The sequence below is a fragment of the Pteropus vampyrus genome, unplaced genomic scaffold (genome assembly GCF_000151845.1).
Source record: "Pteropus vampyrus isolate Shadow unplaced genomic scaffold, Pvam_2.0 Scaffold151, whole genome shotgun sequence".
Taxonomy (NCBI): domain Eukaryota; kingdom Metazoa; phylum Chordata; class Mammalia; order Chiroptera; family Pteropodidae; genus Pteropus; species Pteropus vampyrus.
The window spans coordinates 3,526,746-3,542,189 of NW_011888932.1; the positions used below are offsets into that span (position 1 = coordinate 3,526,746).

Below are 15,444 nucleotides of genomic sequence, written 5' to 3' on the forward strand. Positions count from 1 at the left end.
TACCTTAAAGTTTGGTGGATGGGACTAAGAACAGGGTTCTAGGGCAGGCTGGCCTGACCGTGGCAGAATAAAACAGCACCAAACTTGTCAATTACTCCCAGCATACTATCTGACAGTGATTTTTCAGCTACAAAACATACATATCATACAGGTATTGCCCAAGAGAACTGAAAGCATATGTTCACACAAAAACTTGTACAGGAACGTTCATTGCAGCATTATTCATAATAGCCAAAAGGTGGAAACAACCACAATGCCTGTTAACTGATGTATGCCTAGACAAAATACAGTGGAGTAGAAATATTCAACCATGAAAATGATTGAAGTACTGGTATATGGTACAACATGAATGAACCTTGAAACCACATGTTGTGTGTGATTTCGTTTATTATGAGATGTATAGAACAGGCAAATCTATAAAGACAGAAAGTAGGTTAGTAGTTGCCAGGGGCTAGGATGGAGGAAATGGTGAGTGACTGCTAATGGGTATAAGGTTTCTTCCTGGTGAGATAAAAATGTTCTGAAATTAGGTGATGGTGATGATTACACAACAATGAGAATGTATTAAAAACCACTGAGTTGTACATTTTAAAATAGTGAATGTTATGGCATATGTCGTATCTCAGTAAAGCTGTCATTTAAAAAAAATGGGTATGACCTATTTGAAGTGAGGATTAGATGAACTAACACAAAATGCTTAAAACACAGTACGTGGAACATAGCATATACTCAGTTAATGACTGTTATTGTTGCTCTTAAGGAAGGTAATACTGCTTAAATATCAGTAAGCTGCAACTTTTCGTCACTGCTACCTTTGTAAAATATTACCTGTTATATAGTATGCAATCAAAGAATACTTGCTGAAATGAATGCGCTTTCTTCACATTCACGTTCAGCCACATTCAGGAATGTGGTTATCATTTGTCTTCTGATTCTTGCAGCATGTTACTGAATCCGTGTCATTGGGCCTAACATTGAGCTACTTTTGTGCAGTAGTAGTAATCAAGTGATGTAGAGCTCCTCACACCTCATTTTTCACTGTTGGAGCTAGGAGTGTAGACTCATTCTGGGAAAGAAAAGGCTCTACCTTGAATTCAAGGTGATGGTGGGGGCAAAACGATTTTTGAGCGTCCCCCCCCCGCCGTAATGTAATTCAGCTTTATGTTTTTATAAGAATTCAATTGGCCTGTCAAGAATGTGGTTCCTAATGGTTCATTATAAGTTCCCTGGAGAGCGGAAGACTTCATCATGATTTAAAAAAAAAAAAAAAAATCAGTTCCTAGAAATTTAACTGATTTAAATTGATAATTTGTTCTGCCGAACTCAACTCACAATTTCTACAAATAAGAATTCATTTTAAATTAAGATAGAAGCATTTTTTCCTCTGAAAATAACTTTAAAAATTCTCATCCTTTTGTGAACTTGGCATTCCACTAATAACACTGAATTGCTTTTACAACTATGTTGCAAGGTGCCACTTGCTTACACTGAGGCTCATGAAAAGAAAGAAACTTGTTGTTTGTATTATCTAGCATTCTTTCTAGAAAACCAGTGGAAATTTTTTTCCTTTGGTCTCTAAGGACTGATTATGCTTCTCAGCTTCCTTTACTTTTCTGCATATCATGAACCATGTGGTTGATCACATTTCCTTATTATTACAAACTGTCGGGAGGCTCAGCATCCAGTGTGTAGCTCATCTCTAGGAAGTAGCCAAGATTTCTTTCCCTGCCTTTTGTGTACCACGCTCCCTCTAGACTCAGACTTTGTTTCTTACTCTATTTTCTCTTTGCCTAATTTATATTTTCTTTTATTTTTATTTCTGTCTGTGTCTATCTTCAAGATCTGCTTTTATAATTCTTTGGGAGACAAATGAGAGACAGAGGCCACCATTTTTGAAGACAATATTTAAAACCTTGCTGTAAAAACATCTACCTATAACTTTACCCCCATACCAACAGGGCAGAATGGGAGAGAAGGCAAAATGATCAAGAAAAGAGTTTGTAAGCTTTTTATTTTTTTTGAAGCTTTTTTGAGTGTCTCTTTTTCCTGTCTTTTTAATAGAAATTGGTGATATGGCAAAGCAGTACATAGGGAAAGGTCTTTTGGTTCCAGATCATGTGATCACACGCTTAATGATGTCGGAGCTGGAGAATAGGCGTGATCAGCACTGGCTACTAGATGGTGAGTTGAACCTGTGGGTAAGCTGGATTTCTGTGCATAGTTGGGTTCTCTATTGAATTCCATTATTGTTCCAGTTTTGACGATGCCTTTTGTTTCCATGACTAAGTCTTCATGAATATAACTCCTCTGAAATCAGAGGTTCTTTCATCCATAATAGGCCACATGAATTAAAGCCATGAGTTATCATTTTTCACCTGTCAGATTAACAAAAAACAGAAAATCTGAAAATCTTTTCTTGAGTGTGTTGGAATTAAGTATTGTTGAGAGTATAACGTGGGCAACATTTGGAGGGCAGTTTAGCGATCTATACTTTTTGTTCAGCAATTTTTATGCTAAATTTCTTGCCTAAGATATATCTTCAAGGATGTTTATTTTCAGCATTATTTGTAAATAGTAAGATATTGGTAGCAACCTAAGTATCAATCATAGGGATGCCTTAAATTTTTGTATGTTTATTCCCCAAATAATTTACCTATGTGTTGACATAGATAGATCTCTAAGTTAAATTGCCAAGTGAAAAAAGCTAGTTGCAATATAGTATCATATATTATTTTATTTATGTAAAAATGGAGGGTTGATATATTATTACTAACAAACACATGCATGAACTAGCTATCTTTGGAAGGATGTTAAAAATTTATAACAGTGGTTGGCTCTGGGTAAGGATTAGGGTTGAGGAGAGACTTACCTTTCACTGCATATACCCTTGATACTGCTTGATGTTTAATATGTATTGAAACAACATATGGAACTGATTTAAAAACTCAGTGGTTCCTAAACTTTTTAGGCATTATGGATTTCTTGATGACAACTATGATATTTCATACAGATGCTCACATACAAAGTATTGCATAATTTTTTATTCCAACAAACTTGAGTTCAGGATTTTCTACTTTAAGTTTGCCCAGTATAAATCTTTTGATTTATTAAAGGGAAAAGATGGACTGGGTGGGTTATTTGTCTTATTAAATAGCAAATTCCTTAGTGCAAAGAAAATAGAAATTTGATGAACACACTGTTATCTATGAACACAAAATGTGGAGTGAGATTTAGCTGTAACAAACTTCTTTCCATCACAGATCAGTTTTTCTTTGGTTCACACGATGTACTCATTTATATCTTAATTTGGCAAAACTGAAGCCTTGGAAGGCTGTGACAGTTGAAATCTCGATGTTTGCCCCACCACAGAGAAACCAAAGGAATTGTCCTATATTTAAGCTATCAGATTGCCTTTGTTTTTCCTAAAGTCTGGAGCCATGTTTCTCCAAAACGAGTACTATAGTGGAATATTTATTCTATAGCAGTGTTTTCTCAAAGAGTGTAGCATGCAATGTTCATAATTGCTGACAATAAAATACAGTTTGTGGCCAAATATGCTTAGAAAATGGCAGTTTAAATATTAAAACTTGCTAGCATTTATTGAGCAGTCACTGTGTGCCAAGCATTGTCCTGAACACTTGATATTATCTCATTCGATCCCTGCAATAACTGTAAAGTAGATAATATTATCTACATTTAACAGCTGAGAAAACTGAGGCAAAGTAGTATTGAGTTACTTGCCCAAAGTCAGTGCTGAAATTAACCAGTTTCCTTAACTTCAGCATTTTACCGAATGTTTAATATGACAATGCCATTTAATTCTTCACAGAAGGAGATTTGCTGACGTTGACTATAGAATCTCCTGCCTCATTCCCTTCGCCCGCTAGGAACTTCCGGGATTTATTCTGTGGGTTTGTGAACACATATTTCTCAACTCTGTAGGTGTTCTGAAAAGTTGACTATAAAGTAGATCATATCTTTCCATAATGCCTTCCTTAAAAAAAAAAGTTTGGAGCTCTGCCTTCGTGGAGCTGGAAGGAACCTAGACTGAATTGAAAATTTGTGTTAAGAGAAAGGCTATAATAGTTTATGGAAGGCACGTTTTTTTTATTCGTTAGGCAATACAGAATAAAACTCCTGTGTCAGAAACTACTATGTGCTGTTGGTAAAATGGTAAGACATTGTCTCTACTTTTTAAGGGGCTTATATCACAGTAGCGAGGAGTCAAGTGTGTAAAAAATTAATTACTGACAGTGTAATGGAAGCATATATATCTAGTGCTCTGAGGACACAAAGGAGAAAATTATGTTCTGTTGGTGGGATGAGAGATTGTAACAATGCTGTAGAAAAAGAGATGAATAGAGAGATGTACTGTGGATTGATGAATGGGGGTTGGGGAAGGCGGATTTTTTGAGCAGAGGGACAGTGTGAACTGGGTAAGAGAAGAATGACTTAGCCTGCTATTCTCCTGAGCCTACAAGCAGGAGGCGGCTAGGGAAATCCTGGAGTAGATGGTATTTGATTCCAGACTGGAAATTGTTGGCTATAGGGGAGCATTAAAGAGTTACTAAGTAGGGACATAACATGACTGGATTTGTGTCTCAGAAGGACCATTAGCTTAGCAGCAGAGGAGAGATTAGGTGCTGGGGCAGAGAGACCATGGTGACTGGAAGCCAGAAAGGAGTTTGGTAGAATAATTGGACCAAGGGATGTTGAAGGCCTGAATTTAAGCAATAGCAGTGGGCTTGAAAGGAGGCACCATTGAGAGAGAGTAGGTTGAGGAGGAAGAATGGACAGGAGTTGTAACTGATGTCAGGGACTACAGCCCTGGATTTTCTTTGATTGCCTTCCAAGCTTTTTGAGTATTTTAGCTATCGTCACCTTCCCTACACTTCTCCAGCCAGGTTAATTTCTCCAGACCCTACACACTCAACTCACAAAAGTTAGCCCTCCAGTACTTCTTATGTGGATATTTGCCATGACTGATAAACTTTGGCTTTCCCACTACCTAATAGTCATTTCTCGAGTTTAAATTATTTAATTGTAGGCTTCTCACCTCGTAAAGGAAACCTTTTAAAGTAAATTTAAAAATCTGTTTTAAAAAGCGATCATCTATCTATGTTGCACACTTTTGCGAAGGTGATTAGCATAATAACAGTTAACCCTAGTTAGTGCCAGGCTGCTCTTTAAAAAAATTTTTTTTCAACATAACATTTTTATTAGATATAATTCACATACCATAAAAGTCACCCATTTAAAGTGTACAACTCATTGCTTTCACAAGGTTATGCAGCCATTACCACTATCTAACTTTAGAACACTTCTACCACCCCCAAAAGAAACCTGTATCCATTAGCACAGACTGCCCGTTTTGCATCCCAACTCTGCCACTTACTGGCGTGGGTGACCTTGGGCAGGATACCTTATGTCTCTGTATATCTTATTCTTCATGGAAAACAGGGATTGGAAAAGAGTTTGTACAGATGAAGTGAGTTTATATATGCAAAATGCTTAGAAGAATGCTTGCCAGATAGTAAGTGCTATATAAGGATGAGATTTTATTAATATTATTTGTATATGATGTGCAGGTCTTAAGTTTTTTCTGTGTGTGACTGCATAAAATGTTAAGTTCAAAAGTAGTTTTAAAAATATTTAGCTATGTGGAGTTGAAAAGTCAGATTCAGTTATGGAATATTTTATTTATCTTTTCAATGCTTTGCTTTTGCCATAACTTTTCTTCTCAGGATGAGTAACTGCAGTTCTTTTCCATCATAGGCCTGTTTTTAGTAAAGTACGTCAGTCTCCTAACCGATTTAGTTTGTATCTTTCTCCTTGAACATCCATCTGGTCACTTTTTTAGTTGTGATTTTTCTTTAAAGCTCTGGAATAAATCCATCTGGCAAAGGGAGGAGTGTCAGGACGGCCGAGTTTTGTGTTTGGCCTTAAACTCTTTAGGGTGCAGGGCACATGCTCTGTGGAGAATGTGCCTATTGAGTGTGCTAAAGGCGATTGAGTGTGGAAAGGACAAGAGAAGAACTCTCGATGACAGATGACTCACCATCTAGGTCCATATGGCTGTGGAGAGGCATTTTGCAAAGGGTGGGTGGAAATGAGTCGAGTGGATGTAAGCCAAGGGAACACCAAGCGGAGGTGGCGGATGGGGTTGGTGAATGCCGTGTGGTTTGGTCAGCTATATCCTCGCTAAAAAAAGTTCAGTACCACCTTGCCTTCTCAGTGGGGTAAGAAATACTCTTTTATGTGTTTATATGTGCGGGTTCCCTCCCTATTTTTTCTTTAATTTCCTTGAAAGTTTAATGTGTGAGAGCAGTGTTTTAAAAATCGTTTTCTTTAATTTTAAGACAAATATTCTACCAGAGGGGTGTAGTAGACAAGCCTTCTAATTTTGTTATAAAACCATATTTTTTTAGTTTCATAGAAAAGGTATTTACTGCTTACCAGGTGATCTTAAGGTGAAATAGTAACCAGTAAATAATGACCACCTCTTTCAAACATTCAAATTCTTCACTTTTTAAGAGGGCTGGCAATGAGGTAGGGCCAGTAGGGTGGTATGTCAGTACTAGATTTTTTTTTTCATTTGGAATTATAAGTGGAATATAATTTAAGCCCTTTCATGGGAGATAAAGATACCTTTAGAATGAGAGTCATTTAGTCTGTGGTTACATGTTCTATTTTTTTCATTCTGAGCAGTGTTGAATGCTAACTGGTACTTGCTGTAGGTAATTCTGGGATTTTATTTTATTTTTAAAGCAGAAGTCTGAACTGCTTGAATGTGTCCAATGTTTTGTGTGTGTTTGTTTGTGAGAGTTAAATGATCTCAGACTTGAGATATTCTAGGATACATGCTCATTCAGAGTACTCGGTATCCAAATAAAAGTGGATGCTGGGAAACTAAACTGTAGATATTGGAACCAGAGTATTTTGTCCTGATTTTGCAAATGTGTTTTACCATACTGGATGGTACATAACTGCTCTGGCCTTATCCCCTCCATATTTTTCTTTCTGACTCAGACTTTGAAGAGTGTTAGATTCTACTGGGTAACATATGCCTACAGAAAAAAGCCGATAGTCATGTATCTTCTGAATCACATTTTTCAAGAAATATCAAGGACATTTTCTTTTTTCTGTTGCCCTTGTGCATGTAGGGTATGTTTCAAAAATCAAATGTATAATAACTTTTATTTGGAAGGTCATTGAAGACATCCTCTTTGAAAAAAGAAATCAGGCTTTCTCTCTAATTCCGTGTGTGTTTGTATGCATGCACATAGATGTGTAAGAGGGTAATAGATTATCTTACTCATTCACCTTCAGATCTGTAGTCTTGAAAAATGTTGTCAGATAACCTTTGTATCTTAGATCATTGTTAAGGCAATGATGAATACTCTGGCACCTTGAATGGAAGATTTGAAGCAATTGGAATGGTTCTTCTAGAATGGAGAATGGTCAGAATTGATACGACTCTGTTAGGAAACGGTGGCATTTATCATGCCTGCCAGGAGTCGACTGCACAATCGGAATTTTTGGTGCCTCACCAGGCTGGTCCTTTCTGACACACTCATGACTTGCCCCTCATTGTAGCTCTGTTTGTTCATTAAACATTTATTATACATACCTAAATGAGTAAGTATAATATCTTGGGTATTTCTAAAGTGAATAAAGTATAGCTATGACTGACTTTGCACTGGAATAGTGGCCGTGAAGAAAAAGAAAGGAAAACTATCAGAGAGAGCAAATAGAAGTAGAGTGACTTTCGAGGAGGTCTGATGAAGACATGCATTCAGCTAACCATAATACAGATGAGATGGCGTCTGCGTTCTGGGAGCTAAGTGAAAAGAGTGTTACAAGTAAGGAATGATATTCTTGGTGAAGATGACAGTGTGGACAAAGGTGGGTTTGTGTATAATTAGTTTTAGTGCCACATTCTTGGAGACTCATTAGTACCCCGAAACAGTGTAAATATGTCTGACATGTTTATTTTCTGCATTCAGAATTCTCATTTGAGAGACAATTTGGGCAGGAGCCTGTAAATGAATGTTGTATTGCTCATTTTATTTGTTAATGTGGGCACATTATTATTATTGTTATTGTGGTTATTGTTATTATTATATTAGTGCTTTGAAGGTAGAGTTTGGTCAAGGTATCTGTTTATTGTAGGTTTGGCTTCATGAAGCATCAACATTTGTTTGTTGGGTTTTGTTGATTTAAAAATTGTTAGTATAGCCATAAAGCCATAACAGTCTTCTCCAAAATGGTGCATCTTTAAATTTGTGTTTTAGAATAGACTTGTCATTTTTTAGTTATACTCTTGGAAGAAGGAATTATAAAACCTGAGATCTATGTTTGATTATATTTCCTAACATGATTAAGTATTTGTATATTAAATAAAAGAATTTATAGACATATAATTAATTTCAGGTTGAATAGTATTACTGAGGAAGAAGAACATATTACTTTATAGTGGGAAGGTAAGCAGAAAGAAGAAATAATGTTAGTATCTACTTTAAATAAGACTAGAGGACATGGAGGACCTTTACATGCAGAAGGTCCTCGGTTTGTGCCCCAGTGGAGCCACAGTCCGTGGTCTACAGCATGCTACCCTGAACAAGCCCGATGTCTGACCTTGGAAGCTAAGCAGGGTCAGGCCTGGTTAGTATTTGGATGGTAGACCACCTAGGAAGACCAGGTGCTGGAGGCATAAATAATAAGTAAGTAAGTAAGTAAATAAATAAATAAGACTAGATAACAGTTTTCTAAACAGCAGTATTGATTGAGAAAGATAATTACTCAGTAGGTTTAGGTTAGAAGTCATTTTGATGACACCTGACTTGAAATTTAGGACACTCTCATCTTATGATATACCTTATCTAAACTGCATAGTCCATTCATTCTATATCCAGCTATTTATTGATTCCATTAGAGCTATTGCAACCCCTTTGTTCATGGTCACAGGTGATTGTGCAAATTTCTTTTGATTCTAACTATTCAAAAATTTCCCTAAAACTGATTATTTATTGAGCATCAATTCTGTGCCAGGCATTTCCCAGACATATAGTAGAGCAACAGAGCGGACAGGACTTGGCCCTCTTGGAATTTGAATCTAGTGATGATTCAACCTTTGTGCAACCCTAGGCAGTGAGGGTCGTCTTTGATTTCTTTGATTTAAATCCAAACTATATTAAGAACTTTTTTATTACACCAATTTTGTCAATATGAGCTCAAGAGTATCTAAGTGAAAAACATGGTAGAACCTTGAGTCTCATCTTCGTTTGGTTGGAATCTCTCATGAGACCCTGTCCCCGTGTCTATTTCTTGGAAATTTCTTCTGATCTGACTGGTGCTTTGGAATGAGAAACAATCTTAATATGATAGACAATCCTGAATTTGTTTAATCAGTTTGTGTTTTCAGAAAATGACTAGATTTTAACAGGCAAGCATTAAGGGCCATATGGAAAACTTGGATACAGATATTTGAGCACACCCTAGAAAAACTTGGTTCAGAGATCAGAAAAATGAATTGAGTATACATTTTTTACGTGTCTTAATATGCTTGGCATTGGTCCATCTGAGGAGGGAATAGAACACTTTCTGATGTCATAGTCCAAGAGGAGAAATTCTGCATAAACAATTGCAATATAAGATCTTAGGAGCACCAGTGAATGGAGTGAAAGGTGAGAGGTAGCACAGAGAAGAGAGTGGTTGTGACCGTCTTTTGTGAGTGAGAGAGTTAACTATTAGGGAAGCTTCCTGGAGAAGGTGACAATAAGAGCTAATTTTGAAAGTGGAAATAAAGCACGTTCTAGACAGAACATCATGTGCAAAAGTTATAGAGGCATGAAACAAGATGGTGTGTTGTTGTTTCATGGAAATCATAAGTCTGGATAATCCTACAGCCGAAAATACGAGCAGATGAGGCCGGAAAAGTGTGTGGGGGCAAAAGTTAAACATTATGTGAAATTCAAAAACAGGGAGTTGAATAAGTATCAAAGTCAATATTAAAAATGAGCTAGGAGGAGGTTAAAAATAAAATTTAAAAGTTTGAGTTTGAAAGAGTAAATAACTTTTTTTAAACTTTCTTACCAACTAACATTTAAAAATCAATGATACAGAAATTTTTAAATTTAGATACACTTTAGACATTAAACTACGGTTTTCTTTATATTCGAAGCATGTCTTGTCATATACTTTTAGAGATACATAGCTCATTTATTATTACTAGTTAATTAGAAGTCTATAGAGTAAGACACAGGATGAAACTATCTTCAAATCCTAATTTTAGATGTTAGGAGAGCCTGCTTCATAAATTGATGAAACAGGTATCTTGAGAATTGGATAAATTAAGAAAATTTATTGCAAAGCTTCATCCAAAGCATCTGAGGTGTTCTTTGCTAGTTTAAAATGAAACAATTATTATGCACTTAGTATGCACAAAGCACCACACTAAGAAAACAGTAATGTAGTGGAAAAAGCACAGACTTATGAATCAGGCCTGAATAACTTATTAGCTGTGTATTCTTGACCAAGCATAGTTACCTTTCTTGGATTCCTTTTTCTCATCCATAAAATAGAAGTATAATGGCATAGGTTTGCAAAGATTGGCTAACAAATGTAAAACTCTAGTGGAATTCTGGAGCATAGTAGATGGTCAAATGGTAGATATGTTTTACTATCAATGTTAAGCTTCTCTCTACATAGGTGTGTGTGTGTGTGCGTGTGTGTGTAGATGCTAATGTAAATGTTAGAACTTAACATTTTCAATAATAAACTGCTGAGAATTTAAAAATGTCATTCTAATAAATAAGGATCACCTCTCATTAAATACACTTGAGGAAAGCATAACTAAATCAAACTACTCATCTTCCATTAAACGTTACCTAGTAATATAAAACAAAAACAATGTAAAACATTGTTGGTTGTCCCATCACTAATAAGAAAACCCAGATTTTGGAAAGATGAACAAGTTGATTAGGATTAAAAGTAGAATGTGATGTTGAAAAATGCAGAGAATTTAATTTTATCTTTTTACACTGCTTTTATAAAAGTGATACATGATCACATAAAACATTCAAACCATTACGGAAAAGCAACAAATCTCCTAAAATCCCACTAGCCAGAAATAACCAGGGTTAACAGTTGAAAACTGTCGTCTAGACACCTCTCCATGCACATGCGCAGATAGAAATGTGTAAGAATGGCATCATACTTTACGTACTTTTAAGAAGTATTTAATTTTACTCAAATTTCACAATAGCAAAAGCTGAAGTGAACCTGAAAGAATTATTACTGTTTCAAATAAACGTTTCTTCATCACCAGGAATTTTAATTCCTATGGGAGCTCTTTAAAATTATGAAAGCTAACAGGAAATCGACATATTTGTTTTTAAAAAAAACCTTCACATGTTAAATTTAGACAGATAATTTCTCAACAGTGAACAATAACTTCTTACTTATATATTTACTTAATATACTTCCTCCTACCTTTCTTCCCCTTCCCAATTTTTGTTGTTTTTTTTGTTGTTAAAATTTTTATGAATTTTTATCTATATCTTTAATTTCCTATTTTTTTGTCTTACATTTTAAAAATTTCAATGAATTCTGTGCACTGGTTCTCTTACCCACTACTACTTCTCTGTTCATTTTATTTTGGTTAATACTTTGGTTATATTTTGATGAATATACTAAAAACCTTTGGATTGTAAACTTTAAATGTGTGAATTGCATGGTATATGAATTATATCTGAATAAAACTATGCCGCTTTTTTTTTTTTTTTTGGTGTCAGATTAACAACCTGGTTCTAAGTTTTATTTGATAACAAAAGTAAAGTATTCATAAATGCTCATTCTTGATAGTTTGTTGCTTATATGGCATGGCCATCTGCTCGTAACTTTTTCCAATTTTTATGAGAAAAGATATTGTTATGTAGTAGGTAGGTGATAGCAGCCAAATGATCTGCAATGTTTTTCTCATTGATTAATATTTCTGTCATTTTGTGAAGAAGGTGCATTTTTTGAGGTTTGTCAAGCATTTCAGTATACATTTCAATGCATATTGCAAAAAAAATTATCATAATGCCTTATAGCCTGCTTTTAATAAGATATTCTTTTTTTTGCAAGTAACATTTTTAAAAATTTATTTTTAAATTACATTTGATGTAATACAATATTATATTACTTTCAGGTGTACAACATAGTAATTAGAGGCACTGCTTTTTAACACGACTTTTCCGTTCATCACTTGGTTGACTGGATTTTGTTAGTTTTTTCTTCTTTCCTCTTTCCCTCCCTCCATTCGGAAAGGCTTATGAGGTGCTATAGTCCACAAGTTTGCATGTTTGAGAATGTCTCATTGTTCAACAATTCAGCTGACTGTGATATTCTTGAGTGGTCCTGTGTCTTTCAGAACTTTGCAGCCATTGTCTCTTCTTCTGGCTTGAATATTTGCTCTGCAGAAGCCTAAGGCCAGACTGATTTTTCCCCTCTTTTATATATTTTTTTTCTTTTTAGACTTCCTGAAGAGTTGTTTCTTCATACTCAAAGCAAATAGAATATCTTAATGCTGGGTCCCCTCCACCCCACCTCTTTTATGTAGTGTCTTTTTGATTCACAATTCAGTTCTTTCTCTTTAGGGAAACTCTCCTGTATTATATCTTTTTTCTTTTTTTTGACTATTTGTTCAGTTTTTCTATTTCAAGAATGCCAGTTATATTGGACATTTTATTGACTATTCTCTGTATCATATTTTGTTTATTTTTCTTCTTTGTTTCTTTTTGCCTTCAAGCATGTTCAGATCTTTTACTTGACAGCAGGGGAGAGCAAAGTTTTGTTAATATTCTATAACTACCTTGTAATTTATCTCTTCCTGTATGTGCCATATATGCTCATGCTGAAGAGCCTTTGCACGTCCTATGCTCTCTACCAGTAATGTTCTACCCCTAGATATCCATGTGGATTGCTGCGTTCAGATCATTACTCAAATATGCTCTCCTCCGAGAGTCCTTCCTATAACATCCTATGTACCCACGTCACTCTTTCATCTGACCTTACAATCACGTGACATTACATACTTATCTGCATATTTGATGTTTTGCATCTTCTTTATGCCCTCACCCCCAATATAGCCCTCAGAAAGCTGATTGCATCTGTTTTGTTCATGACCGTATTTCCAACACCTCCAACTGTGTTGGATGCATAGAAAAGGCTGATAAATATATGTCTGATGGTAGAGAAGTCTTACCAGCAGCCTGTTACTGAACCTGTGTAGGATATACTCAGTCTTTATATTTTCCTTGGGATGAAAATACGGGCCTATGAAATTATTTATAAATTCCTTTTGTCTTAATTGAGATACAGGGGGACCAGTATTCCCCTAATTTTTTTATTGAGATGTATGTTCAAAGAACAAGCAAGAAGAATTCTAAAACAGGAATTTGCAGGTGTCAGATCCTTCCTTAATACAGTATGCCTCTTCCCTTACTGGGAAAAGGGCTCAATGATTTTAGTATTTAACAATGACTTGTTAAACATCAAAGGTTATACGCTAGTATTTATCTCTGTCCTTAATCAGGAAAAGTCATCATGCTGATGCGAAACAACCTCACTGCCATTTGGGAATTTCCTCAAGAATGCCTACTTAACAGGAATTCATCCTTTATTTCACTAGGCTACTTAGAAGAGGCAGACTTAAGGTTTAAAACCAAATTTCCTAGAATATCTTTTTATCAGTGGATCAGTAAGTAGTAATTATAGAATGTCTGAGTTTTTAAATCATTTTTAGTAAGCTACAAGCTTCTCGAGAGTAGGACCTATTTATTACAAATCTCTTAACCTCTAGGATATACAATAGAGGCGTTCCAAGTGTCCTAGGAAGGTCGCAGTGAGAAGAAAGTGGATCCTAGGGCTCTCAGCACAGTGGGAAATGCGGAACTCAGAAGGTGATATGATGTAGCCTAAGCTCCGTTTGCCAACATCTGGAGCACAGCTGCTTCTTATTTTTTTTTTACAATCTGTTAATTAAAAAACAAATGAAGTTGAATATGGAAGTCTTAGATATGAGTACAATTAAATATTGTGTAAACAGGTAAGGTAATTATAAGCTGAGAGGGAAAAGGCCTTCATAAAACAGGTTTCGATGATGATTAATTTTAACTTGCTGTTAAGGCTTCTGGTTGGTGGCCTGCGTGGTTTGAATAACTCTGGGTTAGGGACGACTGTGGAAGAATAACTGCCTGCTTTCAACTCTAGTCATTCAGTGATTAATTGTGATGAACAGTGGCTTGCATTTGTAATTTGGTTCTTGCTTTCCCAACAAACTGGGAAGAGATAGATAGTCTCTCCATGTTGGCCCCAGATCTTAATGGAAGTAGGAAGGGAGCTTGATGTAGTGTGGCCTTTTCACAAGCTGCCAATCATAGGCGGATGTGGCCCTTCAGAACTGCCTTTATATTTCTGTCAAGTGGAGTGCTTGCTTTTCTGTTTGGGGATGTGATGGTGGACTCTGGCTCTGCGCCTTTTTTCTGGAGTGAATGCACTCCAAATTAGAAAAACAGAAGCGTCCTATTTCCTTATTCCCATCCACTGTCACAGCTCGTTGCTGTGGCACCTCCAGCTTTAACTGCCCTCCCTTAGGCTCTTGGCATGGCCGATGGGGGCAGGTGCCAAGGCCCAGTGGCCAGCACTGCTGGAAACACAACACCAGTCAGGAATTAAGTGACATCTCCCTGCACCTAGTGAATCTTTTTTGGGGGTAGGGATGTCTAAAAAAACAACCTTAGGCACCATAATTAGTGATCTAGCATGACAGATACAGGGAGAAATTTAACTACATAAAATGTTAGTTTTCCGTGTGGGCTGGCTGTTTGATTTGACAGGAGCAGCTTTTCTAGGCTAGGTCAGGAGACGAGGGATAGAATAGCCTAGTATGGAAGCATGAGGTAGGTTTTCCATGCTCCTGGTGAGAAATCATGTGATGGAACAGTCTCATAATTGTAGTTGAAGGGAGGAAAGCAAGCTTTCTGTGTTTAAAAAGTGATCTTTATTTGACTTTGCTGATTGGGTTTTCTGGTTTCTTCAGCAATTAATGGAATATATTTACTTGGAATAGACTATCTAAGGAAGCTGGAATAGGCCAGTCATTTAGAAAGCATATCTTTGAGGGTTACTTTTAGTAAAAATAAAAGCATACCACAACTTTGTTGCAGTTCTTCCTAAAAGGAAATATTGGTAATGCTGCCACCTGTTGACAGAGTTTGAGTGTACGGCAGTCCACTTGGTCAGTAATCCCTGTCCACCAGGAATACTATATCCACATGGAATCCGATTGTATCCTGGGCACTCTGGGAATAAACATAGCCTCAGCCCTCAAGGAGCTCTTAATTTCAGCAGAGACTGTGAGCAAGCATATTTAAAGAAAAATACACACCCACACCTAGA

General features: G+C 36.2%; 1 protein-coding gene across 5 annotated transcripts in view; it reads left to right on the forward strand.

The window, feature by feature from the left end:
• The window catches only part of AK4 (adenylate kinase 4), a 69,969-nt gene that overhangs the window by 40,195 nt on the left and 14,330 nt on the right, over positions 1-15,444 (forward strand). For 4 of the 5 annotated variants that reach the window (XM_011369577.2, XM_011369578.2, XM_011369576.2 and 1 more), the window contains exon 3: positions 2,062-2,181. The exons of the other annotated variant lie outside the window; for it this stretch is intronic. In XM_011369577.2, coding sequence (XP_011367879.1) covers positions 2,062-2,181 — 120 coding nt within the window. The remainder of the gene's footprint in view (positions 1-2,061; positions 2,182-15,444) is intronic. 5 annotated transcript variants of the gene reach the window in all.